Source organism: Leptosomus discolor, chromosome 11 (assembly GCF_034619465.1).
Source record: "Leptosomus discolor isolate bLepDis1 chromosome 11, bLepDis1.hap2, whole genome shotgun sequence".
Lineage (NCBI taxonomy): Eukaryota > Metazoa > Chordata > Aves > Leptosomiformes > Leptosomidae > Leptosomus > Leptosomus discolor.
Genome location: NC_141401.1, coordinates 1,312,379 through 1,339,241, shown reverse-complemented (window position 1 = coordinate 1,339,241; position 26,863 = coordinate 1,312,379). Strand labels below are relative to the sequence as shown.

At 60.2% G+C, this 26,863-nt stretch overlaps 1 protein-coding gene across 17 annotated transcripts; it reads right to left on the bottom strand.

Annotated features, from left to right (window-relative positions):
- TLE3 (TLE family member 3, transcriptional corepressor) lies at positions 1-26,560 on the bottom strand. 17 transcript variants are annotated; one of them, XM_086471866.1, is made up of 20 exons: positions 26,537-26,560; positions 26,328-26,417; positions 26,110-26,172; positions 25,083-25,127; positions 16,699-16,761; positions 16,120-16,224; positions 9,430-9,634; positions 8,060-8,076; positions 5,890-6,009; positions 5,597-5,647; positions 5,259-5,414; positions 5,014-5,146; positions 4,539-4,735; positions 3,786-3,862; positions 3,310-3,559; positions 2,896-3,143; positions 2,447-2,594; positions 969-1,119; positions 441-517; positions 1-175 (listed from the first exon to the last, which is right to left on the bottom strand). In XM_086471866.1, the coding sequence occupies exons 1-20, from the start codon at positions 26,558-26,560 to the stop codon at positions 68-70; spliced, it is 2,328 nt and encodes a 775-aa protein (XP_086327992.1). In that variant the 3' UTR covers positions 1-67. The 17 variants fall into 17 exon arrangements, with proteins under 17 accessions (XP_086327992.1, XP_086327994.1, XP_086327993.1 ...); XM_086471868.1 differs by having other exon boundaries at positions 4,554-4,735; XM_086471867.1 differs by having other exon boundaries at positions 4,996-5,146; positions 16,150-16,224.
- Between the last annotated feature and the right edge of the window lie 303 nt (positions 26,561-26,863).

Sequence of the window (26,863 nt, the reverse complement as noted above, 5' to 3'; positions counted from 1 at the left end):
CCGCCGGCCGCCCGAGTCCTGCCACCGCCGGTGCTGGGAGTTGCCAGCCCTGCCATAAAATCCGTGGTTAGTAGATGACCTCGTAGACTGTGGCCTTCTTGTCACCAGAGCCCGTGACGATGTACTTGTCATCCGCTGAAATGTCACAACTTAAGACGGACGAGGATTCCTTGGACTGGGAAAAGAAGGGGGTGGGGGAGAGAAAACCCATCAGTTTGGTTTTCCCCCCGCCGCACCGAGGAGGCTGCAGCATCCGCGCTGGTGGCATCCCCGCATCCCGCACGCTGGGTGCTGAATCCCGCCACCCCAAAATGGATTTCCCCCCCTTCCCCAGGGCTGGCAGCCCCCCAGGATGATGCTGAGAGCTGGTGGCGGGGGAGAGGGTGGTCCAAGTGCTGCCCACCCCGCTGCGCCCTGCCCAAGAAGCAGCAGCCTCCTACCTGGAAGATGCTCGCTCCGTAGGGCGTCCTCCAGGCGTTGAGCAGGTTGTCTTTTCCAGTACTCACAAACCATTTCCCTGCGGCCGGGAAACGCGGCATCAGCAGCCGAAAGCCGCCGCTGCCGCCCCTCCCTGTCCCACAGCCACCAGCACCGAAGCCACCGGTCAGACCCCGCGGTCGGCCTCTCCCTGTCCCCGGAGGTTTCCGGCTGTTTACCCTCAGAAAGTGGAGATTTTGGAGGAATTGTCAAACCCGGAGATTTTCTAGCGATGCCCACCCTTCTGCTGGCGGGACACGTCCCACCGCCGCCCAGGGGCGGGCGTCGATTCACCTCCTGCGACCCGCCGTGGCAACTTGCAACCACGACCGGGATAATCCATCCCCCAACGGCACCCTCCGTGGGATGGATCCTGCTGGAAAGCCTCCATGCTCAGCCCCCCACCACCGCAGCCCCGCGCACCGTCCCTTCCCCGCCGCGGTCCCCCGAAGGCGCCGGGGGGAGGCCGGGTTAGGGCTGGAGCCGCTTACCGCAGTAGGCAAACTTGAGGGAGAGGACGCAGCTCTCGTGGAGGTGCAGCTGGTACTTGTCGGGTTTCGTGTGGTGCAGCACTTCCACGTTGCTGCTCTCCATGCCCACCGCCAGCCACTCGCCCGTCGGGCAGTACCCCAGCGAGAAGATCTGCCGGGGAGGGGGGACACACAGAGGGGTGCTCAGGGTGGGGGGTTGGCACCCACCACCTCCGCCTGCAGCCTCCTGCCCGCGCTGTGCCTCGAGCCCCGGAGCAGGCACCAGCCACCTCCCCTGTCCCCAGTAATTCCCCATCGGAGAAAGACGCCGATGGTGGCCCGGGCACAGGGTGATCCCCTTGGCGACCGTCGTAACGGGACGGCTTTGCCCGCAGCGCTGGCAGCGAGGCCAGCGATCCCGAAAGAAACAGCCCGACAGGCAAGGAAGGACACAGCCTGGTCCTCTTCAGTCACCGAGTGTCCCCAACCACTGAAACGCCGGCACACCAAAGCCGGGAGCCGGCGGACGGCGTCTGCCCCTGCAGCCCAGCCCCGGCTCTTGCCCTGGCTGAGGCACCCCGGCTGAAACGCAGCCTCTTCCAGGGACAGCACTTCTGTCCTTGGACAGAAAGTACCTTCCTGGCACCCTCCAGAAGAGGAAAACTCGGCGTGGGAGGCAGCAAGACTAAATAAGCTCTAAGCCACAGCTATTTGCGGGCTGGAAACGGCAGTGGCACGGCTTCTGGATGCCCAGCTCCGCGATGGTGAGTGTTAACGCAGTGGAAAGTCCCGACTGCCAGGGCCGTGGGGTCAGCAGCTGGGAGGCAGCGGAGATCTCGGCCCCACGGCTGCTTTTCTGGGCCCTGACCACACCACTCCAGTTTCACCAGCCGTTACGGCAGCGGTGGAGGTTGCCGGAGCAGCCGGGTTTGCAGAGGCACGTCCGCGTGTTTGGAGCTGCCGCACGAGACCTGCGAACGCCGGGACGGCTCCAGCCCCACAGAGACCACTGCACACGCCGAGAGGACCCGGGGTCCCAGCTTTGCCCCTCTGGACAAGGGCTCTGGGAGGGTCTGCAGGAGGAGGGAGGTGCCCGAGCCCTGCAGCCATCCCAGCTGCGGGGCACCCAGAGCCAGCCTGCAACGCCCGTGGGCATCCCTAGGCAAGCACCGCTTTCTTAACGGCAGCCCTGGATGAAAAAGCGATGAAAGAGGAGCTGAAACAAGAGCCAGGGGAGCCCCACAGCTCTTACTGCCTCGGACACTCTGGGGCTACACCTAAAGCAGTGGGGCAGCCACGCACAGAGCTAACAGGGGCCTGGGCAGGCCGTTTTCCCCGCAGGAAAAGCCCCCTCCCGCAGCCCCGCAGGAGCCAGCTGCCGAGCGGGCTGCCCTGGTTTCCACTGAGGGCCAAACTCCCTCCATGGGGTCCCCACGAATTGCTGCACAAGGAGGCCAGGACGCTCCTCCCACCCGGGGCCGAGGGCTCCCGGTCCTTACCTGGGAGGTGAAGTCGTGCTGCTGGAGCTGCCTCCCTTCCCGCAGGTCCCAGGAGCGCACTGTGTTGTCCAGACCCCCCGTCCACAACTTCGTACCGTCGTGCGAGATATCTATGCAGCTGGCACCGTCCGTGTGGCCTTGGAATTGCCTTTAGAGAAGCAAAAAAGAAAAATACAAATCTTCAAGGGGAACACTGGCAAAAAGCATGTAGGTTGCTTCAAGGGAGCCGGCGCTCCGGCTGCATCTCCAAAGCTTCCCCACACCAAGCACGCCTGGAAATCCATCCGGGGAGCAGCCTTTGCCGGGGTGCACCTTCGCTGGGCTCGCTTACAGACAAAGCATCACGAGACAGTGTCCTTGTCACCACCCCCAAGGTCCTCACGCCAAAACATGGCAAGAAAGACGCCGATCACGGCAAAGAGCAAGCCCCGGTGCCGCGGCCGGCTCACCTGACGAGCGTCTGGTTGTGCAGGTCCCAGACGGCGATGTTGCCGTCGCTGCAGCAGGAGAAGCAGACTTTGGCGTCGGGGCTGATGGCCAGGGCGTAGCAGGCGGGGGCGGAGGAGGTCAGCTCGGCCTTGATGCGGGGCGTGGGGGAAGCCAGGTCCCAGATGGTGAGGGTGCTCGCCTCGCCGCCCACGATCAGCGTGCGGCCGTCGGGGAGGAGTTTGCAGGAGCGGATATAGTTATCTCTGTTCTGCAGCGGGGGGGAAAAAAAAGATGTTAGCAGGAGGACAGAGAACGATCCGCTGCCTCAGAAGTGGGGGGAAAGTGGCAGACACACGCGCTTGGGGACCAGCAGCAACCCGCTGGCTCGCCCACGAGGGATGCTCCAGCCCCCGCGCTGCCCCGAGCCCCCTTACCAGGCAGTCCAGCTGGGAGATGGGGCTCTTGCTGCCCGGCTGGCTGATGTCCCAAATCTTGACGCACCCCTTGCCCCCGGTGTAGACGTGCCTGGTGGGGTTGCTGATGGTGACGGCGCACACCACCTCCCCGTGGCTCAGCGTGTTGATCTGCCGGGCGTGCCGCGGGATGCCGGGACCCGCCAGGGCGTCGTGGGGAAAGGGGACCGGCTGCATCTGCCCGTCGGCGCTCACGTGGAAGGAGTAGGCTCTGCCCGGGGGGAGGGAAAACAGAGGGGGGTCAGCCCCGGAGAGAGAGGTTTGCTGCTCACCCACCATAAGGCGGGGGGTTGGCATTGCAACCTGGCTGCCAGAAGCCACCGCTGCTCTCCGGGGGCTTGGCCAGACCCAGCCCCGGGTGAAGCCCCACGCTCATCTTCCTCCCAGGCCCACTCCTCCCCACCCAACGCACACAGAAAACACCAAGAGGGGCTTACGGCTTCCCTCCGGGGATGGACGCCAGGCTCGAGGGCAGGCCGGGGGCTCTCATGGGTGGGTGTGGGTCAAAACCAACCTGCCAAGAGACGTGCAGACACGGGTGAGGCCGGACACGAGCTGGGCACACCAGCAAACAGCTCCCCATCCGTGAGCCCAGGCAGGGGTAGGGACACCCAGCGGCTCCCCCTTTTCCCTTGCTGCTCAATAGCTAGCTGTTATTTTTTTTGCCTGGCAGAAAGGCGAAGAACTGGGGAATTAGCCAAAGGTTTCAGGTCTGCGAGGACCAGCGTGGGACGTGCTCACCCTCCCCATGCCGTGCCCGAGCCCCTGGGGACAGGAGTAGCCGAGCGGTGCCCAGCAGCCCGGCTGCAGAAAGCCCCAACTCTGCTTTAAAGGCAGCGTTTTACTTCTTGCTTTGACTGTGTTTTGCCTTAAAACATGCAATCGAGCGCTCAGCAAGAGTGACGGGAAGGGGGCTGCGTAGCGGGTACTTCCCACGCACAGGGAGGGGGGAGGATAAACCCCAATGTAGTGACACATACGTGTCACCCCATGAGGGGGCACCTCCACACCCAGCACCCCTCAACAGCGGCCGATCCAAAACGCAGCGGTGAGGAGCCCCGTTTTCACGGCTGACACAGGGCAGATCGCCCCCCCCCTCCCCCCCTGCCACCACCCCCACCCCACCCAGACCTTCCCCACACCCCCCCAGCCCACCGGGAGCGCAAAAAGGAGCTAAAAGTGCTACGTACAGCTCCAAAGCTCACCATTGGCGACCGGCCGTAGGCGGCGGCGGCGGCGGCAGCGGCGCTCATCTGCGGGGGGATGTTGTGGAGCCCCGCGTAGGCGCCGGGGCTGGTGAGCGAGCCGTTCATCTCGTGGTGCCCCATCATGGCGAAGGGAGCCGCGTAGGAGCCCGCGATGGAGATGGGCGTCCGCAGGGCCGACGCTGCGGGAGGGTTGGGGGGGACACACACGGTCAGGGGATGGAGCCCGCCAGCAGCCAGCCCCGCTCACCCCAGAGAGGACGATGCAACGGCTGGACCTCCCCCCATCTCCGGCACGGGGACCACCCGAGCTGCTGGCACCCCTGCCCTGCATGTCCCAGCCCTGCCCCTGATAAACCTGAACCCCCTCCCAAAGCTGCAGTGCCACCAACGGAGGGCACAGGCTGAAGCTGCGCCGGGGACAGCAGCAGGGAGGTGGCACCAGGGGACCGGTACCCACCCAGGGGGTCCATGCCGGTTGGTTTGCCGGGCATCGGCCGCAGCCCCGGGGTGCTGCTCGTCCCCGGGGTCGGAGCGTCGTTCCTGGGCGTCGGAGTGTTCGACTTGAGCCCGGGCGTCGACGATTTGTCGTTCTGGATGGAAAACAGAAAGGATGAGGTTCAACCGCCGGCATCCGCAGCCCCTGCTCGGCAAGCCCCCGGACCCAGCGAGGCCCGACCCCCCCCGGCAGAGCGAAGGACGTACGTGGCCCAGGTCTTTAGTCTTGGAGGAGGGAGTGCTGCTGGAGGAAGCGACCGAGGCCGGGCTGTTTGGCGCGTCCCCCTTCTTCAGCCCACGGGCTTTGTCTATGCCGTTCTCCGGGGGGGAGTGGGCTGGGCTGACCCGGGGGGTGGCGGGGTCCTGTGAGACAGGAGAAAGCGTTGGCACCCCCAGCAGCGCGGAGGGCTCCCTCCGGCCCCTCTTTCAGGCAAGAATTGGGCCAGTGCCGGGGGGTCCCTAAAGCATCAATCCCCCCCCCCCACCGTGCTCGTGCTGCGGGGAGAGGAGCAGACCTCCCAAAACGCCCCCACCTCATGGCTCACCTCGTTGGAGACGTCGACCACCAGGTCATCGCTCTTGTCACCATCGCTGTCCTGAAACGCAAAGCGAGTTACAGCCCGCAGAGAGCTGCCAAACTCTGGGGCAGCCGAAACGCCCCCCACCCCCCCTCCTCCCTCCAGCACCCACACCACGTTTGGAAAACATCACCCAAACCCCGCGTTCTCCCACCCAAAGCCCACCCGAACGTGCGCCGCCCGCCCCGTGCGGTGCACCGCCGTGTCCCCCGGGGCGGCTCTCAGCCCCCTCCCGGCCGCGGACCCTCCGTGCCACTCACATATCGGCTCATGCTGTCCTTCTCCTCCGCTTTCCGCTTCTTGGAGTCAATGCTGTAGTCCGTGGAGCTCCGGTGCTTTTCGCTGGCTCTCAGGCTCTCCGAGGGCGAAACGGAGTTATTCTGCAATAAAGGAAGAAACTTTTAAGTTGGAAACAGAAGGAAACAGGACTTTGCCACCAGGAGCTCAGAAGGTGCTTGGAAGCAGCTGCTGGGATCCACCAGCGGGTGCTGGTGAACGCAGAAAGGGGGAAAGCTGCGCTCCCCAAAACCAGCCCCGTCTCCACCATCCTCTGCCCCACGAGGAGCACCAGAGCTTCGCCCTGGCCCTGGGCAGGGCTTTGCACGAGGGCTGGCACCCACGAAACCCCACGGGTGCTTCAGCAGAGCTGCGGGGCCTCATCCCCGGCGTTCATTAAGGGAGCGAAGGAACGGCTTCATCCCAGCCCTGGCCAAGCTGCACCAGCAGCCGAGCTCTGCCGAGCCAACAGGCGTCCGAAAAAAAAACACTTGGAAAAAAAATCCCCCTGCGCCAGGAGCGGCAGCGCCCAGCGCCCCGCGGCGCAGCTCCGCTCGGGGCAGGGAGGGCCCTTCTGTGCTCCCTTCAAGCAGCAAAGCCCAGGCGACGCCGGCGTTCCCAGGAAAGCCCCTCGCGCGCCGGGAGCAAAAAAATGGCAGCGCCAAACCACCTCCGAGAGCGCCGGAGAAAGCCCGGCCCCGCGTCGCCCTGCGGCACAGCCCCGGCCCCGCGCAGATGCCCTTCAATTAGTTCCTGGGAGCAGCAGGAGAAATTACCATCGCTTCACGTCTCGTAGCAGAGCCCGCCGCCCCTGCTAAGCAGAAATGTTCCTAAGCTCCTCTGCCTGCCTTTCTTTCCCGGCTGAAAGGGAGAACTAAAGCAGTTCATGTTTCTCCTCGGTACCCAATAAGCAGCTTTGGATAACACCGGGGTCTTTCTTCTCAGGCAGTCATGCTGAAAAACCTCGCAGCTACCAGAGAATCATGTCAAGCATTTAGAGGCATCGATCCATTCAGCCCGCCGCTGGCCCGCCGCCAAGAAACTAAATATTTTTTTATTGCGCAGGCAAGGCTAGGAAAATATGAATGACTAACTCTGATTATCGTGCGCATTAAACCTCCGCAGGGAATACCCCGTATTTTATGTTATAGATCGGGAACCTTCCCATCTCTGACGGCCCCCTCCCCGCCGAAGGAGCAGGTTAATGGTGCCCAATTCCCCTCTCTCCCCCCCCCTCCCCCCCCGCCATCAACCCTTAAATGGCACTTTTCTTCCCATCCGCCCCCGGCTCCTCTCAAAAGGCCCATTTGTGGGCTCGGGGATGGCAGGAAATCGCTGCAAAGCCGCAGCTCAGCCGGGCTTTGTCCTGCCAGTTTTTTTCCCCCCCTTGCAACGAGACGGCGGCATTGTGCGCCCCAGGGGCTGGGGCGGGGGGCACGGGCTGAGCCCCCCTCCCTGCCACGGGGAGGGCAGCCCCCCCCCTGCCTCTGCCCACCGAAAAATAAATAAATAAATAAATAAATACGTTCGCCGCCCTCTCCATCTGCGCTCAGGCAAAGCAAGGACCAAAGCGCTGCTGCGAGGTGGCAGGGCCACAAATAAAAAGCAGCCGTGCTGGAGGTGACGGTTGCCCTCCACCACGGTTATTTAGCTGGTTAGTTAACTGCTTGACCTTCCAAGTCCTACTTAACACAGCGTAATAGCCAAAACCCATCCCAACAGATTAGATGACCCAAGATAATAGAAGAGTGATCAGGAATAAAATAGCTTTCCTAATCGCCGAAGGATTTTTTTTTTTTTTTCCCCTCTCTCTCTCTTCGCCACGCAGACTTGACTGCGCTCATTCACAGGGCTTAGTCAATTGAAACCGAATCTCGAAGCTCTGCGGCAATCCAAAAAAGATTTAAACCAAATCTCATAACCGGCCCGGAGGAGGCGGCTCCGCTCACCCCGGCACAGCCGACAGCTCTTCCAGTTGGGGTGAGGGCTTTTTTTTTTTTTTTGCCCCTTTTTCTTTTTTTTTTTTTTAATTAAATAGGACCTGTGCAAAAGGCGTCCCTGGAGCTCGCGCCCAGAAGTCTGTTTTTTAAAACAATAGATAAAACAAAACCACGCAGCCACCAGAAACTGAGAGAACAGGTTAACGGGACTTACTGCACTTGAGTCTCGCTCTTTTAGAAGAAGCCAGCATCAGAGGCGAGGTCGCAGCCAAAATAAAGAGAAGACAGAAAAATAAAGCAAGTTAGAATAAGTCCTAAAACAGAAAAACAAACCTAGAAGCTCCTCCTTGCACAGTCTCCTGCCTTGACTCAAGACCTGTCTGGGCCCTCTTTGGCTTTGCTTTAAAATCCCCGTCCATCCGGCTCCCGCTGCCTCCTGCCCCTTTCTTTTTGTGGATGTGATTTATTTGGCAAAACACACAGAGGGAAGGGGAAATGCCCTGAAACTCAAAAGCACCGGCATCAGCCTAAGGCTCCTGTACCCAGTCACAAACCAAAGCGAAGGTTCCGTCTCCCCGCGGCAGCGGGATGCGCTTTAGCCATCAGCTCGTACACAAACAGCCCCGTTTTCCCGGGGATCTCCTGGCAATTTGAATCCACGCAGAAGAATGAACCTAACTGGGCAATGGCTACCAGCAGTTTTTCCTCACTGGCTTTCACGGGGAGGAAAACCACCCCAAATCCACCAGCAGCAGAGCCCAACAGCTTCGTGAGGCAGTTGGGGAACCACCCTGCAAAAAACGGTGTTAAGGGGAAAGATCTCAGATCCTAACGGGCAGGGGGACTTGCCAGAAAGATCTGCGAGGCTGTTGGCTTGTAACCGAGCTCACGCATCGCTTTATCTTCTAAAAACATTGCCCTATTGCTAATAATAAGAAAAAACAGCAAGTTTGCTCGTGAATATTGCTGGTTTCCAGACCAACAAAAGTCTCCGACAGCGATGGAGAGGAGGAGGAGGAGGAAGGGTGCTTCACCACAAAGGCAGAGCTGAACGGGGACGGAGGATTTGCAGCAAGACTCCGGCAAAGCCCGTGAGGACTTAAACCGAGTGTGAACTCGGGGGGCAGGTGAGCAGCTCAACCCGACACGAGGTCCATCTGCCAGCAGCGCCTCTTGGGGCAATTTGCGTTCCCTGCCCTAAACGAGCAAAGACCGGAGCAGCCTGGAGGCGGGTCCCCTCCTCCCCTGCCACCTCTCGAAGACCCCACCACCCCCGAGCTGCTCGCACGGAGCCCCCTGACCTCGGCAAACGAGCAAAGCAGGGAAAGCCTTGGGATCGCCTGGAAGCTGCCGCTGGGAATAGCCCCCAGCGGCGGCAGCACCTCCCTAGGCCACCGCGGCTGATTGAAGGAGCTCGAGCATCATTTAGGGAAAGCTGCACCCCTAAAAGCACAAGTCCATCCCCTGGAGCCCGCTCCCCCAAGGGACGGGGTGGTGGGAGCAGAGCCAGGGCGCTCCTAGCCCCGCGGGATGCAGCGAGGAGCAGCCCCCAGGGACCGCCCGGACCCAGCCCCTCGCTCTCACCTCTGTGGTCCAGGTCGTGATGGTTTTTCTCATCCTTGACAGCGAGGTGGGCCTGGCTCCCCAGGGCGCCGAGAGCCAGCAGCCCCGAGCTGCTGCCGGTGACCGGCGGGATGCCCGGCGGCTGGAGACCCGAGGGGTGCGGCGGCAGCTGGACCGGGGGCCCGTGGGCGGCGTGGGAGAGGTGCTGGGCCTGGAGCTGCTGCTGCTGCAATGAAACCACCAGTGAGCCGGGGAGGGGGCAGCGGGACCCCGGAGCGGGGGGGGGGGAACGTCGAGGCATCGAGGGGTGGCACGGCGGCAGGAGCAGTGCCGGGAAGGGGCACGCCCGGCGTCACGCCGATGCCCCGGGGAGCTGCCCCGCTCGGCTGCCTGGAAGGAGAAGCCCCGTTAGCAGGAGGGACGGTGGGTGCCCCGTGCACGGCCCCGGGGGCGACCCCTGCCGCAGCCGCCTACGCCACGGCCGGGTGGCACGGGTGGCACAGGCGCCCCGGGCCGGACTGCAGGGGTCATCCTGAATTCAAGGGAATTCACATCACGGCTGCAGGCTTGGCTAGTTTTGCTTTTCAGTAGATGTAAGCAAAAAAAATACATATATATAATAAAGAAATACCACGCAGGACGGAGAAAGCAGCTCTGGCTGGAGTGCCACCTGCTAAACCAGACCAGAGAGATAACTCGAGCATCCAGGATCCAACCAGGACACCTCCGAGAAGAGAAGTTCTACTCATTTGCTTTAAGACAGTGAGAAGGAAACCGCCTGCACGGCACCTCAGCCCCATCCTGCCACCCCTGCTGCTCCCGACCCCCTCTGACACCATCTGGATGTCCCCAGCACTGGGGGAACAGCGGGTGCACCCTCTCCCCCAGCCGTGGGGCTGGGCATCACCTCCCGCAGCCCCCAGCATGCACGCAGGTGGCTGCAGCCCGGCCGGGAGGGTGCAGGGCCCCCCAGGCTGCTCCCCACCTCCCCAGCGATGTGAGCCCCCACCATCCCAGCACGCACACAGCCAGCCCTGGAACTGCGTGCTCGTTTTTAGCTGGAAAAAGCTGAACTACAGCTTTCGGGAGGGGAAAGAAAAAAACCAAACGCATCCCCTGTGCTTCTATTTCCAATACAAACTGGAAAACAAGCTGACACCTGAGGTGCTGGCTGTCACTCAACGGTCTGTCCTCAACGGTGTCACCCCCAAGAGCCCCAGGCCCCAACTCCAGTGGCTCCTCTACCCCGAGGACACCAACAGTCCAGCCAGGAGGGTCTCGGAGCTGGCCCTCACGTTTCCAACCCTCCTGCCTGCACCCAGGGCCACCTCAGGCAGCACCCACTTTGCTGCGGGTGAAAGCTGCATTTGGGCATCCAACCAACCACCAGCAGGAACCACAGGCTGGGGGGACACCCAGCTGCAGAGCAGCCCCCCACGAGCAGCTCGGATCAGGTCTTCTCCCTCCCCGGCGCTGCCAAGGACGGCCGACGCGGTCACCAGACCGGGCAGCTTTCTGGCGAGCGGGGCTGCGCACGGAGGGGGACCCCAGAGCGCGGCGAGCGAACGCACCACCGAGGGGGCACAGAGGGAAAGCGGGCGAGCACCCTTCCTGCAAGGGTCAGGGGGGCTCAGTCCCAGCCCTGCACCAGCCCGGCAGCACGGCTCAGCTCGATCCCCAGCAGCAGGAACCCACCAAAAATACCTCCCGGGTAAAGACCCTACATTTCCACCATTTCCATCAAGGACATTTCCAGTACATCTCCCCCAGCGCTGCAAGGGGATACACCCAAACCCCCCAGCACAGCCTGACTGGGGGGGGGGCGGGGTGCGACCCCCCAGTTACAACCCGTCAGGGCGGCACCAGTCGCTGTGACGCAGCCCACGAAACACACCGGGAAAGCGGGAGAAGGGAGTTCAACCGAAGGGGTCCTGCACTCAGCTTCGCGCGGGGCACAGCTCCACCCCGTCGTGCACAGGAGGGGGCCCTTAAAAAGTTTTCCTCCTGCCCTCGAGCGAGGCTCGGTGCCCTCCACCCTGCGCCCTCCTCAGCGCACCCCGCCAGCCCCCACAGCAGGAGCCAGGATGCAGCTTTTTGGAAAAAAAAAAAACCAAACCCACACTGAGGCCGCATCTTCCGGGGAAGCGGAGTTTCCACCCCCCTCCCGATTAAAAGACCTATTTCAGGGGGGAGCAGGAAGGGGTGACTTGCTGTCACATGCTGATGGGCACGGCAGGAGCCGGGGTACGGGTGGGTGCAGGGAAAGCGGGTGGGTGTCCCGCACCTGCCGGGCTCTGGTTTCTAAGCCTTGTGCGAGAGGAGAGGGAAATCCCCAGGCGGGACGCGAGCGGGGGCTGGGGCTGAAAGGCAGTAGCTGCAGTTTCAGGCAAGAGGAGATGCATTAGCTGAAAATGCAGCTTCTTCCGGGCAGCGCCGAGGTCCCAGCTGGGGCAGAAGCCAAATCGAGAAGGCAATTAGGCCGCTGCAGCGCTGTTCGAGGCAAAACATAAATCACTGCGTCCTGAAAAGAAAGGAACTTCTGGCTTCTGCTGGGCTGCTCCATCCACAGAGCCTCCTCGGGACCTCCAGGGGAGGTGGTGTCCTCCAAGGGGCGCACACAAGGCAGCAGGGCGAGGGGAGCACCACGGCGAGGGTCCCCAGCCCCAGGGGCTCTGCCAGGTGGTGCCGGCGTGTCCCTTGCCAGCGCAGAGCGTGGCCCCTGCCTCCTCGCCACGGACGCGAGCGAAGATCAATCCCTCCGACAACAAAGAGGAACAGAGCTTCAGCTCTTGCTGAACTCAGCAAGGCTCTTTACAGTCCCAATCTCGCGTGATTTCCACCCATTAAGGCAAGGCTGGCCGTTATATCAAGGCTGGAGAACAGCCCCCGATGGTTTTCCAGCACAGTACACTCCTCTCCTGCGAGCTCTCCAGTGGTGCCCATCCCTGAGGGGCCGGAATCCAGCAACATCCAACGCTTTATCCTCAGGAATCTCCAACATCCATGGCAGGCAGAAACACCTGCGCCGCAAAACGCTCCTGCCAGGAGCTTTCCAGCTCACGGCGACCACCCCCCGCAGCAGCAGGAGCCTCACAGGAGGGACGTGGTCTCGTGGGCACCCTGGTCCAGGCAGCAACACTCCAGCCCAGTGATGTTGATGGGGGGGTCACAGCCTTGACACAGCCCCAGGAGACAACGGAGCTTCACCGTGAGCAGCAGCACCGAGTTGGGGCAGAGCAGGGAAGGCAGGAAAAATCATCACCCTGAGCCTCAGCCTCCAGCTGAGCAGAAAACCACTGGTTTCTTCCTTTTTTTCTTTTTGTTTTCTGCGTACACTGCCAGCAAATACATCCATCCAACTGGCCCCCCAGGGTCCGAGCCCCCCTGCAGCAGCCCCGCTCCAGCGCAGGGGGTGGCAATGAATGTCAAGACACAACATCCCACCGTTGCCCAAAATAACACGTAAAGGTGTTTTTCTCCCCGGTGGCAAGCAGGAACCAGCGAGCAGAATCCATTTGGAAAGCTTCCTCGCCGGGCAGCTCCGGTTTGAAGCCTCGTCCCTCCGTTGGGCGTCAGGGCTGGGCTGCCCGCAGCTCCACGGGGTCGCAAAGATCACATCTCGGGGCTGCAAACCTCCATCCCAGCACCGCCATGGCCCGGCCGGGTCACTCCCAGGGCAAGGAGAAGATGACGAGCCCAGTGCACGTCCCCGCTGGGGGCGAGGGTGCCCGTGCAGGTGCTTGCAGCGCCGGAGGACGCCCGGGCTCCACTCGCAGCTCCACGCAGCCATCTCCCACCATCCTTCCCAGTCGCATCGCTCTGCTGTTGGCGCGTGTCGGCCCAGGGAGCGGTCGGTGCACGTCCCTCCTGCCCAGCGCTCGAGAATCACGTCCTGGAGACTCCACGGAGGGGGATAAAGCCCGCCCAGGACTCCACAGCACCGAGGGATGCAGCAGAGCTCAGCAAGGCTGCTCGCTTGGTGTCTTCCCTGCTGAAAAGCCCACGCTCCCTTCCCCTGCCCCTTATTCCCTTCCCTTGTTTTCAAAACACACATCACGTGGGGGCTTGTTGCAAAGAACCTGGGGAAGGGCAGGCTGCAGGAGCTCTTCGGCCACCTTCGCCCCCCAAAAACACCCCCCTGCGCCTGCAGCCAGCCACCCCAGGTGGGTGCCCCACGCCCCAGCCGATGGCAGGGACAAGATGCAGCGCTGGCCTCCGAGCAGGACCGGGGTCCTGCCCGACAGAGCCGTGCACACAGGGCGGTACGTGCAAGGACTGAGGGACCCTCCCGACACCGCCCCAGAGTGCCCAAGCTGCAGGGCAAGCTCAGCCCCGCTCAGGATGCTGCACCGGAGCTCCTCGTCTGCCGGCAGGACCCCAAACTGGACTGACCTCCCTGCAGAGCCCAGGACACCAGCCTGCAGCAAGAGGGTGCAGGCAAAGGTGCTGCAAACCCAGCCCCTGGTGACAGCGGGGACATCAGCATCGCCCAGCCCCCGGGTCCGGGCCAGGCGAGATTTGCCGGTTGGAGATGCGCAGACAGGGAGATGTTTTCCTTCTGGGGTCCCTCGGCATGTGCCAGACAAATATGGTTAAGATATGAAGGAGGTTACAATTTACGAGAAAGGCTGGCGAGGAATATCTCGTATGCAGAGTGTTTTTAATTGGATTATGTACATCATGCTTCATGCCTTTGTTAACCGATTTAATGGTTCACCACTTAAGTTCACCACTTGCGTTAAATTTAGTAAAGTAGTCTAATCATTTCCAGAGCTATAACCAAATCAAGGGCTCAATTTCACAGAAGCCTGAAGCAGAGGAACTGTGAGACAATGGCCTAGATGCATAAAATTAACAGTTCTTGACCTCAAAAGGGGCAAAAAAACGAAGGTTTTAATGATTTGGTGTGGGGTGGGTTTTTTTTTTTTTTGCGCGTGTCGATTTTGTTCGCAGCACCTGCACCGAGACGCTGGTGCAGTTTATAAATAGAGGCGCCTCCTCTTGCTGCAAGGCGCAGCAGGGGACAGCAGAGCCGCCCGTCCCCCTCCCCGCGCCAGCGACGCGTCCCCGTGGGACACGGGGAGGGGGCGCGCGGGGCCGTGCACGCCTCAGCGCTCTGCCCTCTGCCACTCGAGGAGAGCAAACACACACAAGCGATCTGCCCCGCATGAGCAACCCTACAATAACAAACCGCTGCGCGCACAAAGGGGGGAAAATTCTGTTTGCTGGGAAAAACAAAAAAACAAAAAAAAACCAAAAAAAACCCCCACACCAACCCAAACCCAACTAAACCCCTCTCGGTTTCATGTCCTGGGGGGGGCACCGGGGCGGGTGCAGCAGCCACCGAGCACCAAAACAGCTCCGCACCGCCCGGAGCGTGCGGCACGCCTCCGAGGCCAGCTCTGCCCTCCTCTTCAAGCCGTCGAAGCGCGGGGCATCGCTCGCCACCCTCCTGCCAGCAGCCTCGACAAGGAGATGCTCCCCCGGCTGCCCAGAGCTCCTGCCTCCTCCTCCCAGTTCGCCAGGCGAAGCGATTAAATGCCTGGCTGCTTAACGATGGGACGACACTCGCTCTGATCCGAGGAAGCAATTACCTCGAAAATGGGGGTCACGGGCCCCGATCATTTACCTTAATTGAATTCCAATATCTGCCTCGAGCTGCTGGGCTCCTGGCTGCGACTTCAAGCAGCTCATCAAAGCCGAGCATCTCCCTCGCTTGCCGTCTCTGCCACGGAGGCACCAGCTCACCTCCCAGCCCGCTGGGAAGGTGCGGGGTGCAGGCAGGAGGCCAGGCAGCCGCGCGGTGCTGCCTGCCACCCCAGTGCGGACCCGACCAGACACGCACCCGTGCCCCAACTGGTTCCCAGTGCCACCACCGCACACGCCCCACCATGAGGGGTCTGGCTGCAGCCGAGGCTTTCCTCGGCCCCAGGGGCTGCAGGAGCCCCGAGCACGTTTCTACGCTCAGTGCTACCCATAAGAACAGAAAAATGTATACAAAAGTAAGTTAAATGCAGAGAATCACAAAGATCCTTGTAGCTTAAGAAAGAAGTGCAAATAGTTACTCCATAGAAAAAAAAATAAATTAAAAATTAGTATTTTTTTTGGAAAACAAACACCAAAACTCAGAGGAGCTCTGAAGCCACCTCTGCAGGACACTGGTTGGGGACGCTAATGTCCCAAGGTTAAGGGAGCTCCAAACAGAGAGCAGGTTTGCTGCAGGACTGAGACTGTTACAACAATTAAAGAGACAATAAAAAACAGTTAAGTCTTAAAAAAACCCACCCGCGATCTGTGAGAGAGAGCGCCTGGTAAGACGGGAACGGGTAAATCAATGCATGGAACAACAACTCCGTCAAGTTTACAGCACATTTCACATCAACAGCACACGCAGAGACATGCCTGGGCTCAGGGGGCTCCGGGAAGGGCTGCCGGGCACCCGGCCCCGCTCCCCAAACGCTCCCCAGTCTCATGGAGAACATCCAATTTGGCTGGCGCAGGCCCCCGGTGCTGCGTTAGTGCCCGGGGAGGGGGACTGGGCTGCCCAAGCAGTGGCTGCCACCTCCCCGTCTCGCTCAATGCTGGACTGGGGGAGTTTTGGTGGTTTGGGGGGGGCCTGGGGGATGGCCGGGGGGCCCTTCTTTAACCCCGCCTGAGCGCAGGATTGCCTCTGGTTATGGTAAATGATAGGAATAAAAGGGGTATACACACGGTGAGAGGCAGATTGGGAAGTCCACGTACCCCGATGATAGCATTCAACTCCGTCATTGTCACTTGCTTGGCACGCTCAACAGCCTGTGCGACTTGCTGTTGGTGCTGCGGGGACAGAGGCGCACGGCCAGGTCAGAGCCGGGCACGGGGGCACCGAGCCGAAGCGTGACCACCCCCCCTCCCCAGAGCTAGTCACCCCTTATTATTTTGGGGGCTCTATTTTGCTCGTGGGAGCAGCAGCCTGGGCACACCGCGCCGCTTCCCGGACCACAGAGCAGCCCCTCGCAGCCTTTTTCGCTCCACAGGTTCAGCGCAGACCCCCAGGGCCGAGCAAAGCCCCTCGTGGGGTCCAGCTCTCCCCCCACCCCAAGGGTTTTGCAACACGCGTACGGGGGCTGAGCCCCGTTTCTCATGGGGCACCCCAGAGCAGCCCCACATCCCCAAAAAGATGGGTTTGGTGGGAGCAGGTCCGTGCCCATTCATGGGACCCCCTTGAAGGGCACAGCGCTGCCTGGCTGGGGAAACCCCCTGCAGGAGAAGCAGCATCCCCCCCCTCCCAGGGTGTGAAAACATCCTTACCTCTTGTGACAGAAAAGGCATGATCTGGGCTAAAATTGTATTCAGTCTTTTAGCAATCTCTGTCTGAAAAAAAAAAAAAAGGAAGAAAGAAGAAAAAGCAACAGTCAGTACCGAGCAACCTCCTGCAGACGGCACGAGGCTTCCCGGCAGCAGCACCGTGCCTCCCCCGTCCCCTCCCGACCACGCAAGAGGAAGCAGCAACTCCCAAAAGAGGCAACGAAAGCACCTTCGTGCACGCTCTGCGCTCGCCAGGGCGGGGACGCTTCGGTCCCCTCCCCATCGTGGGACCGAGCGTCCCGAACCAGCCCCAGCACCTTCGCCCCAGCCTGGACTTCCCTGGCTTTGAGAAAACGTAGCTGGGCGCCAGCCCAGCTCCCCATCCCTCTCCAAAGAGGTGGGATCGTGTAAAATCGCTTCTGGACGTCCAGCCGGGACCAGGCGCGGGGACAGCCCCTTGCCGTCGCTTCCCGCTCCCGGCGCTTATTTGCAGGCGTTGAGTTTCTTCGGAAGAAACCCCGGCAAAGAGGCACCACCCCGTGCAGGAGTCAACAGCGAGGGCTGGGGGGCGCTTGCTCTGACCTCGGCACCGTCCAGGTTCCTTTCCCCACCCCAAACTGAAGCCGCCGAGGTCTTTCCCCACCCCAAACTGAAGCCATTCAGGTTCCTTCCACCATCTTCACATCACACGCAGGAAAATCCACCCGTAACCATTCACGCCCGTCAGCTCGACCACGTTATTCGGGAGTTTAACAACAAACCTCTGCCGTCAAACTGGGGTTTCTGCAACGTCTCCGTTAACTGGGAACAACGTTTTCCTCAAGCGCTGACCCCAGCACGTGTTTGGGGCGAGTGCCGGGAGGTGCCACCCTGCCCCACACACCGCGCACCCCACGGATGCTCCCGCTCGGCACACGGAGCTGCCGGGATCGCCGCCGCCGCCCGGCTCCCAAGAGTTAACGCCGGCTGCTCCGCCGGCCGAGGCAGCTGTGAAAACAGCTTTTGGTCCAACTCAAACACGGCCCGAGCAGCCGCGAGGATTCAGCGCCGCAACAATGGCCGGAGCCGAGCCCTGGCGCGGAATCAAACGCCCAGAAATTCCTTCCGACAGCGCCGAGCAGCTCGTTATCAATAACACAAGTGATTAACCGGGGCTCGCTCCAGCTTCCCCGTCGGCAAGGTGCCTCCTCCCCGAGACGGCCAGCAGCCGTGACTCCCCCCCCCCCGGCCAGAAAGCCCCCGTGTGCTCCCCAAATCACCGCCTCCGTCCACCCCGAGGCTTTGCCCTCCCTGATCCCCACTGCTCAGCCCCAAGGCGACCCCAGGATGTGCCCTACAGCAGCCCTGATTTTTAATCCCAGCCCCAGTGGGGTGCCGACCCAGAGAGGGGCTCTCAGCTCTACCCGCTCACTAATACTGCAAGGAAAAAAAGAAAATCCAAATACAGCTTAGAGTCAAGAACCCAAGAGACGCTCAGCCCTTGCGCTGAGGAGCTGGGCACACCGATGCTACTACAGGACTAACCTAACAACCCGGCCAACGCGCCCCAGGGCGACCGTAAGCAAGGAGGTGCCAGGAGAGCCCCCATCTCCCCCAGGCTCGACTCACTCCCGTGGAGGGAACCACCCCACGGCCACCGGAGCTCGGGGACCGGCTGCCAGGGGTCCCCCACGAACCACCCGCTCGCTGCTCCCGCAGCACCTTCGCACGGGCGCCGGCGGTTTCAGCTTCAAAGCGACGGGGATATTTCTGGCCATCATCTTTTTCCGCAAGCGCCCCGGTGATCGCGTTACACCTGATGCTTTTATTAGCCCTTCCAGAGGTCAGGGGAGCGTGCTGGCACGCCGCGTCGAGGCACGGGCATCTGGAAACGACCACGGTTTGGACGGGGGTACCTTGGCTACGGCCGCCGGGACGATCACGGACCCGAAAGCGAGGACAGCACGACACTCCCTGCCCGAGGGCTCCGGCCAGCGCAAGGTTTTAAACACCCACCACGGGTGCGTCGCCTGCTGACCGCTCGGCGCCCACAAAAACCACCTAAAACTGCAAAAGCCAAGCCCAGCCGCGGCCGGAGGAGAGCGGTGGGCAAAGCAGCGCCGCTTCAAAGTGGCAGCGGTGCCACCGACGACCCCCCGGTGCTCGCACCGCTCACGGCTCAGCAGCAGGTAAACCTCTTTAAAGGCCTTTTTGGCACAGATGCATCGATTAGATTATATATAAACTGCAGATCCATTAAATATTTATTCCTTCAGATGAAGCCTATTGGATTCTGGACGCAACAAGCCCTCGGCGCATTGCTCCTCCAGCCCGGTGGCTTCTCCTGTGAGCTCGTTCTTGCCAGCCCCCGACAAATTCTAGAACAAATTCAGTGCGTATTGGAGGTGAAAACGGCGGTGCCGGCAGGAGCGGTCCCTCCGGCCGTGTGTCGCAAAGGTCGTTTAGGTGTAAAGGGAAAAACGCAGCATCCGAACAGGCCGCTTCTGCAGAGGAGGGAGGGAAGGTGCTGGGTTTTCCCTGGGCACCATCGAGCATTAACACGGTCCAGATACATGCCGACCCCTCGCCTCCATGTTTAAATCCAATTCTGCCCAAACTTCCACCAAAGACTTGAAGGAAAAAAAAAAACACCCAACAAAAACCACTTTGCACTCTGCAGAGAGCAAGACTTCCCACGTGGAATTCAGCGTGCAAGAAGATATTGGATGTCCAAAATATTATGTTTACAACTGTGAGGTTTCCTGTTAACATGAGATTCAATAATCTTTAAATATTTGTTCACTTTAACTTTTCCCATTCCCCAGCACATTAAACTCCAGTTGTCCCCATTAAAAGTTTAATCGGGAGCAAAAGGGGATCCTCCAGCGCGCTGGGAACAGGGCAGGGTTTCATGCCCGACACCTTCCCCATAACAGGGCTCATTCATCACCTCGCCCCAGAGCGGCGGAGCCCCCCGAGCCCCCCCCAGCCGCTCCTGCCAAGAAAAACCTCCATTCCCCGCCGCGGGTTGCCATGGCAATCCCAGCCTCCGCATCCCCTCCCAGCGCCCTGCATCTTCGCTGGACCACGGCGGACGTCACCGAGCTGGGGGGCTGGGGATAAAAGATCGGGGGGGGGGGGGGGGGGCTGCAGAGGGCACCCCAGAAGCACCCACCCGCGCAGCCCAGCACCGGCACCCATGGGAGAGCCCGCCGGGACGCTCAGCCCGGGCAGCGGGATGCTGACGGTGGCTCCGCGCCGCCCGTTAAAAAGGGCACGGAGTCAGGAGAACCTGAAATCCCGACGAATTCCCCCCTGCCCCCCATCTCTGCCAGAAACCTGACCTGCTGCTACTCAAGAAACACTCCTGTGGCGGTGTTCTGCGAGTGGGGAAGGGGCGGGGAGGGAAAAAAAAAAATCAGAGAAAACATTTGCACTGGTTATAAACCAAGAGACAGACCGCCCGGGCACAGGCTGCGAGCCCTGTCACCCGCTCTTAAAATGGCCAGAGCCGCTACCAGCACCCAAAGCGCTTAAGGGCACGGAGAGCTGCTGCTGGAGCCGAGTCAAGAGCTGCAGCGGCACGGCGGCATGGTGTTAAATAGCTGCTGGCTCTCCCCAGCAGCCCCCGGCCCCCCGTCCGCTCGTCTTTACACCTGGACGTGGCAGTGGGAAGTTTAAAAATAAACGCTGCCGGCCGCCCGTCGTGGGATACGCGGAGTTGAAAGGGGCAACCTGAAAAACCGCCCCGACCGCCAAGCGCAAGCAGAGCCCCGGCCTCAAACCGGGGTAAGGGGGCGCGGGGGGACGCCTGCACCACCTCGGCATCGCTCCGGGCGGCAGAGACGCTCGCTGGGCCCAAACAGATCCACCTCGGCCTCAGCTGAGCGAGCAAAGAGGAGCCGCAGGGCTGCCCCAGCCCCATGGCCGCCCCGGGGGTCGCACCCCTGGGCTGAGCCCAGCACCCTGGAGGGGCAGGACCCCAAGGTGCAGGATGGGAGCCAAAGCCCTGCTGGGTTCCCAGCGCTCAGCCCGTGCTCTGGGGATGGAGGCGCTCGCAGAAAGCGACCCCGCAGCCGCCGCTCGCGCCCCCCCCAGCCTTCCCCAACACCCTGCACAAAGCCCACGCACCCCAACCCGTGCCCTGAGGGGGACAGATCCCCCGCGGTGTGGAAGCGAGTGACACCAGCACAGCAGGCCAAGCCACCTCGGAACAGATTTTGGGCCACACCAGACCAACCTCCCACCTGCCCTGGCTTATCGGTGGGATGCAGGCGCGAGATGAGTGGCTGAACGCAGGGCACGGCTCAGCTGACCCTTCCTCCTCTTGAAAAACACGGCAAAACGTTATAAAAAGACTTTCCACCGCAAGCCTAAACCCCCACCCCAGAGCAATGGGACCGGGAGGGCCGCCGAAGGCGATGGTCCATGGGATGCAGGAATGTGGCATCACCATCACCCCATGGTTCAGACAAAACTCCCGGGGAGAAGCACCCACCCACCCGCAAGCCCCCCAGCTCCAAAACACAGGTCCCTCCACGCACACACCCCCCCAACGAGGTTTCCGAGGAGGGTCTGGACCTCCACAACCCTCCTTCAGCCACCCCAGGTTTCCCCCCCCCCCCCCCCCGCCACGCTGTGCACACCCCCAGACCTCAGCCCCTGGCAGAGGGGTGGCAGGGGCGGTCGGAGAAAGGCAAGGAGTAAATCACACCACCGGTGAAGCACCAGAAGCATTTGTTGAAACCAGGATATTGTCTCTTTAAGCACATGAAAATAAGGCCCTTGAGCAGTGTGGTTCTCACTCCGGCGCACAATTATGGGTACTTTCAGCTGTCTACCACTATTTCAAGTGCTCTCTCCAACCAGGCTGTCAATGGCATGTTGAAAGCTATTTGTGGCTGCTATCGTTATTAGCAAAGTGGAGAGCTTCACTGATGAGAATTAAATTCAGGGAGGGGGTGTGGAGGGGCGGGCCACAACCCCTCATTACAGAATTACCACAGGCACCAGGGTTGAGGGGGGGTAGAGCTCACTCGGGACCCCCAAAAGCCACCTGGGACCCCCAAAACCCACTCAGAGCCTCCTGCAAAGCCAAGGGGAGGGAGAGGCTGAGCTGGCTGACAGCTATTCCCTTCTACCTTAGGAGACCTGAGAGGATCAGACTAACAAATTACTTGGCTTCTGAAGTATTTAGCAAATTATTACCTGGCACTCCTTGCTAACAAGCATGACAGAAAGTATATTGTGTTCTTAGAATATTCTAGAAACGGAGAAAAAAAAAAAAAAGCATGCCTCTCTTTGGAAGTGTCAGGAGGGTTTAGGTTTGTTCCAAGCATTGAGTGTTTAAGCACGAAAACAAGAAGTGCTTATGTGGAGAGTTCTCAGCCATACACAAAAAAAGAACCAGCACAAAGGTTCTCCCCTCCGAGGTGTCCCGTTTCCCCACGCAAAATTAGTTTTTCTTTTGGAATCGTTATTCCCATTCGGCGATTACCTACAGAGATCTGAACAAAAACAATGCAAAACCAACCGGGGAACAAAAGTTCCTTTTGTAAAAATCAATTAACCTTAAAAAAAAAAAAAAATTTAAAAAAAAAAAGTTTCTCTCAGGTTTAAAAAGAAAACTCCCGACTGGCTTCAGGTTTAAGCAAGCTGAGCCCGGAGAAGAGAGCGCTTCATTCAGCGGGAAGACTGATGTAAGGAGCAATTCGCTGCGTTATATGCGACAAAGTGGGTAGTCACTTCCTAAATATTTCCTTGCATATGGAGTTGTTTATGAAACTACATTTTTTCCTTAACAAGAAACAAAACGAGAAGAAAGAAGGGGGAAGAAAAAAAAAAAAAAACCCCACACGCGGCCACATATGCACACACTTAATATTCAGCGTAGAAGAGATAATCTGTTATATAAGCCCACAGACAGACAATCCCCTTTTGCTTAAAGGATGAAGTATCCATCAATGTTTGTCTCAAGCAGATGTAATCACAAGCAGTCAAGTCTGGAGGGCAGGACACTGCATGAATAATTCAGGCACTTCAGTCTACTTGATTGTGTGCAGATAAACACAAGTCAACCGCTAAACAGGTCAGCTGATAAACTTGTTTGTTCAGGACTAGCCACCCTCAACCAGATGCATGCAGGACCACGCCGCAATTAGCGGTGGGATGCCTCGCGGGGTGGCAGAGGGGGGGGGGGGATGCTGCAGCCCAAAAAAGGGGCAAACCCTCGGCGGGCACCCCGCTCAGGGCTGAGCTCTCCCATCCCTCTTCGCCCCATTTTCGCCTGGAAGCGCGCTGGGAGCCGCTCGGGCTGCTTTGTTTTCCTCCAGCACCGTGCACATTGCTGTCAATTAAATAACAAGACAGCTTCACCTCCCCAAACTTCCCCCGTCAGCCCGGCACTAGGCACGCAGCATATGTCACCAGGAACAACGAAAGCAGGCGGGGGATGCTCGGCGCGGGCTGGAATCATCCGGCGAAGATGGATCCGCCGGCAGCGCGAGGAAGGCGGCGAAGCTCCCGGCGAGGCACGCCGGCCACGCGGGGCCTTCCCCGGGCTGCAAAACGCCACGGCGGCGTGGGAACCGCCACCCTGCGAAATCCGGGTTGGGAAGGGCAGCTCCCCACGGGAAACTGCCCCCCCCAGGGCATTTGGAGGGCTCCCCAGTTACCCTCCGAAAAAAACCATCGCGGACGCTTTGCCTCGCCAAACGCCACGGTGGGGGGAAAAGACAACGCTCTGTGGTCACGCCGCAAGACTGAGCCGACGAAGCCAGAGCCTGGGACGGGCTCTCTCGCCCCCCCAACCCCAGCCCCCACGCTCATCCCGGCGGCGCAAAACCTCTCGGGTCAGTTTTTGGCGGCAACCACGTCGGAAAAGGCGCTGCGCGTCTCGGGGAAATGGCAACTGCTTCCAAAGCTTCGACGGAGAGAAAGAGCTCGGGGTCTGGCTGCGTTCTCTCAGCATCTCCCGGGCGAAGCTGCCCGGCACCGAGCGGCCGGGTGGCAAGAGGCATCCCCTCTTCCCAGAGCAGCCTGCGCTTGCGCGGCTCCATCCCTCGAGCGTTTCGGAAGAGCCCCGCAGGGTCCGCGTCCCCCAGACGCGTGCGAAAACGGGGACGGGCTCCTCGCAGGAGGCCACCGCGGGCCTAAGCAAAAATTCTGCGTTCGGGGGCGTTTCTGGCCACCCCAAGGCCAACAGTGCCCGAGGTTTCCCCAAGCCGTACGCCAGAGCCCCACGTGCCCCCACTTGCCCCCGGCATGGGGCACCCGGGCTCCTGCGCAGCCCCCCCAGGGCTCCCCGCAAGCAGCGCTGTCCTCGCACGGACGCTTTTGTCCGGGCAGAAGCGACGAAGAGAAAGAAGTCAGGATTATCTGCGTGGAAGAAGAATCTTTTTTAAAAAACTGAAGACTAAGCAGTAATTATTTTCGTTACCCTGTGACTCCGTACCAGCAAGCTAAAGGGAAGTGCGCGCGGAGAAGAAGAGAGGCAGATTCACGGCCACGCCGCTCCGAATTTCATCAGCCGGCTAACGACACTTGCTTACTTCGGAGGGCGATGCTGCTATTAAGCAAAACCACTCTGGAGCTGAATGGGGCTGATTTGCGAATGGCAAAGTTGACATCAACTTCTATCTGCCTTAAGTTCTTAATTAGAACCACTTCTAAAACCAGTAAGCAGCAGCAGCACAAATAATCAGGTCTAATCTCAATAATAACTTTATTCCTTTAAGTTTTACCATCATGTGCCCAGCCTTTAGGCTCTTTAACTATAATCTTATCAAGGTAGCACACCACATTCTGCTACGCCTTCTATATTTTTCCTTCAGGCAAGTTACATATTAGAGGAGACCGAAAAAAAAAAAAAAAACCAACAAAGCGTACCAAACATTGCTTCATTTTCCAGATGCAAAGACAAATCCGTGACATTGAGCAACACACCATAAGATATCAGTATCCCTTGAAGATAATTCCCTTCTAAGTCTCACGCTACAGCACGGCGAGTATCAGGGGTATGACCTTAGAAACAGTCGCGTTGTACCAACAACAAAACCGGAGGAAAACGCAGGAGATAACAGTATTTTCCCAGTGCCGGGAACGCGCTATTCCAGGTACCGACCTCCCAGCGTGGAAGTCAAGGCTATTTTTCACCTCTTCTCATAAACACTCTTTTTCAAAACCCAAGTTTCTCCTGAATGCAGGCAAAACCCCCAACCTGCAGCTCCTAATGCAACTGCCGGGCCACGAGATGTCGGCCGAGTCACAGCCCTGCCTTCAGCACTTGTTCCCCATTCAGGGCCACCAGGGCCTGGTTTATCTCAGGTGGAGAAGAGGGCAGCGGGAGAGCAATCCATCACCATTCCTCCCCCCACCACCCCCCCCCCCCCGCCCTTTAAATTACTCACCTGTTTGTGCATTTCAATATTCAAACCATACGACATTTCGTAGTACTGGGGAATAAAGAGAGCCAAGAAGAATTTGAATTAATTTAACACAAGGTATTTGCATAAGGTCATTAGAACCAGAAAGCATCCCGGTCAAAACTGCGCTTTAAAGCATTCGTAGCCAAGGAAATTATACCTTATAATAAGCAGATGTTTATAGGGTTTAACTGGCATGCATTTAACAAGAGGACACTCCTTTTTTACTCCTGTTTTCTCCTCCTAAGCTACTTAGAAAAACAAAGAGGCGCAGAGCTGTGTGACAGGCGTCTGCACAGCCCTGGCAGAACAGGTACAGCCGTAGTCTGCCAAAAACCCAGTTTCTCACTGGGAGGAGGAAGGGGGGGGGGGGGGGGGGGGGGGGGAGTGGATTTATATATCCCCCCCCCCCCAGGGTCCAGCGCTGCTGCTGAGAGCCCAGGGAGCACCCCAGCCCCTTCCTTCCCACCGGGAAAGGGGGTGCTGGGTCCTGCTAAAGCAATTACAAACCAAACCGGGTCCCACCTTAGGGCCCTGTGGTGCAAATTTTCCAGGAAAAAATAAATAAATAAATAAAAAGGGGGTTCTGCAGCAACAAGCCAGCCCATTTTCCCCAGGAAGGGGCGGGTGGGTGCCTGGGAAAAGCACCGGGGTGGCCTCACCCTGCTCTGCTGAGCACCCAGGTGGGCAGCAAGGGGTGGGGGGGACGACACCCCCCGGGTGGGTGGGGGGGGCGCTGCAGGCACCGGCTCATCGAAAGGGGGTTAACAGGCAACTTGTTTCTTGCTCTTCCAGCCCCTTTGGGGCTTCCCCCCCTGCCCAAACCCGGGGACACGGGTGTCGCGGCCCCTGGGCAGGCTGCTGCCCGTTCGGGGTGTCCCGTCGACACCCCCCCCCCCCCCCCCCACGCCACACACCCCCCACCCCCCCCCCCCCCTTTTCCCAGCGCCCGGCTGGGCCACCAGCTAATGACATTTACAGCCTGATCCGAAATCTGATTAAAGTCTCTTACCATAACGTAATGGCGCTGCATTTCGGTCTTCTCGTTCGCCAGCTTATCATACTCCACTTTCAGCTGGGGAAGGGGGGCAAGGAGGGGAAAGGGGGGTGCAGAGGAGAGGGGTGAGACCCCGCGGGCATGGGGTGCGGGAGGGGGGGGGGGGGAGGAGGAAGGCAGGGGAGGGGGAGCAGCCCCCCCCGCCCCCCCGCCGCGGGCTCACCTGTGGGTACTGGCTTGCAGAACTGGAACTCGTCCTTGATGCGATCGCAAGACTCGGCTACGGTGAATTTGAAGCCCGGTTGGCCCGGCTGGTGCGGAGCCTGCGGGGATGGAGGAGGCGGGGGAGGGGGGGTGGGGGGCGCTCAGCACCGGAGAGGGGTGATGATGATGATGGGGGGGCGGGGGGGGGGGGGGGGGGTTTGGGGACACCGGGACTCACCGGGTGCCGGCCCTGGGGGTACATGGCAGGGTTGGGGCGCGGTCACTGGAGCCCACCCGCGCCGTGTTTCGTGAGGGCGATCGCGACGTGAGCTTTTGCCCGCCGCCGGCCACGGAGCGCTCCCGGAGAGGCCGAGAACTGGAACAAAGAGACGAGAGGGAACAAAGTCCGTGCGCGGGGGGCGGAGGAGGGGAGGGCTGGGATGGCGGCGGGGTGGGGGGGGGGTGGGTGGGGGAGGGGGGGGGGGGGGGGGGAAGTGGGTCCGGCCGGCCCGGCTCCCTACGCCAACACCCCCCCCCCCCCCCCCCCTTTTCCTCCTCCTCCTCC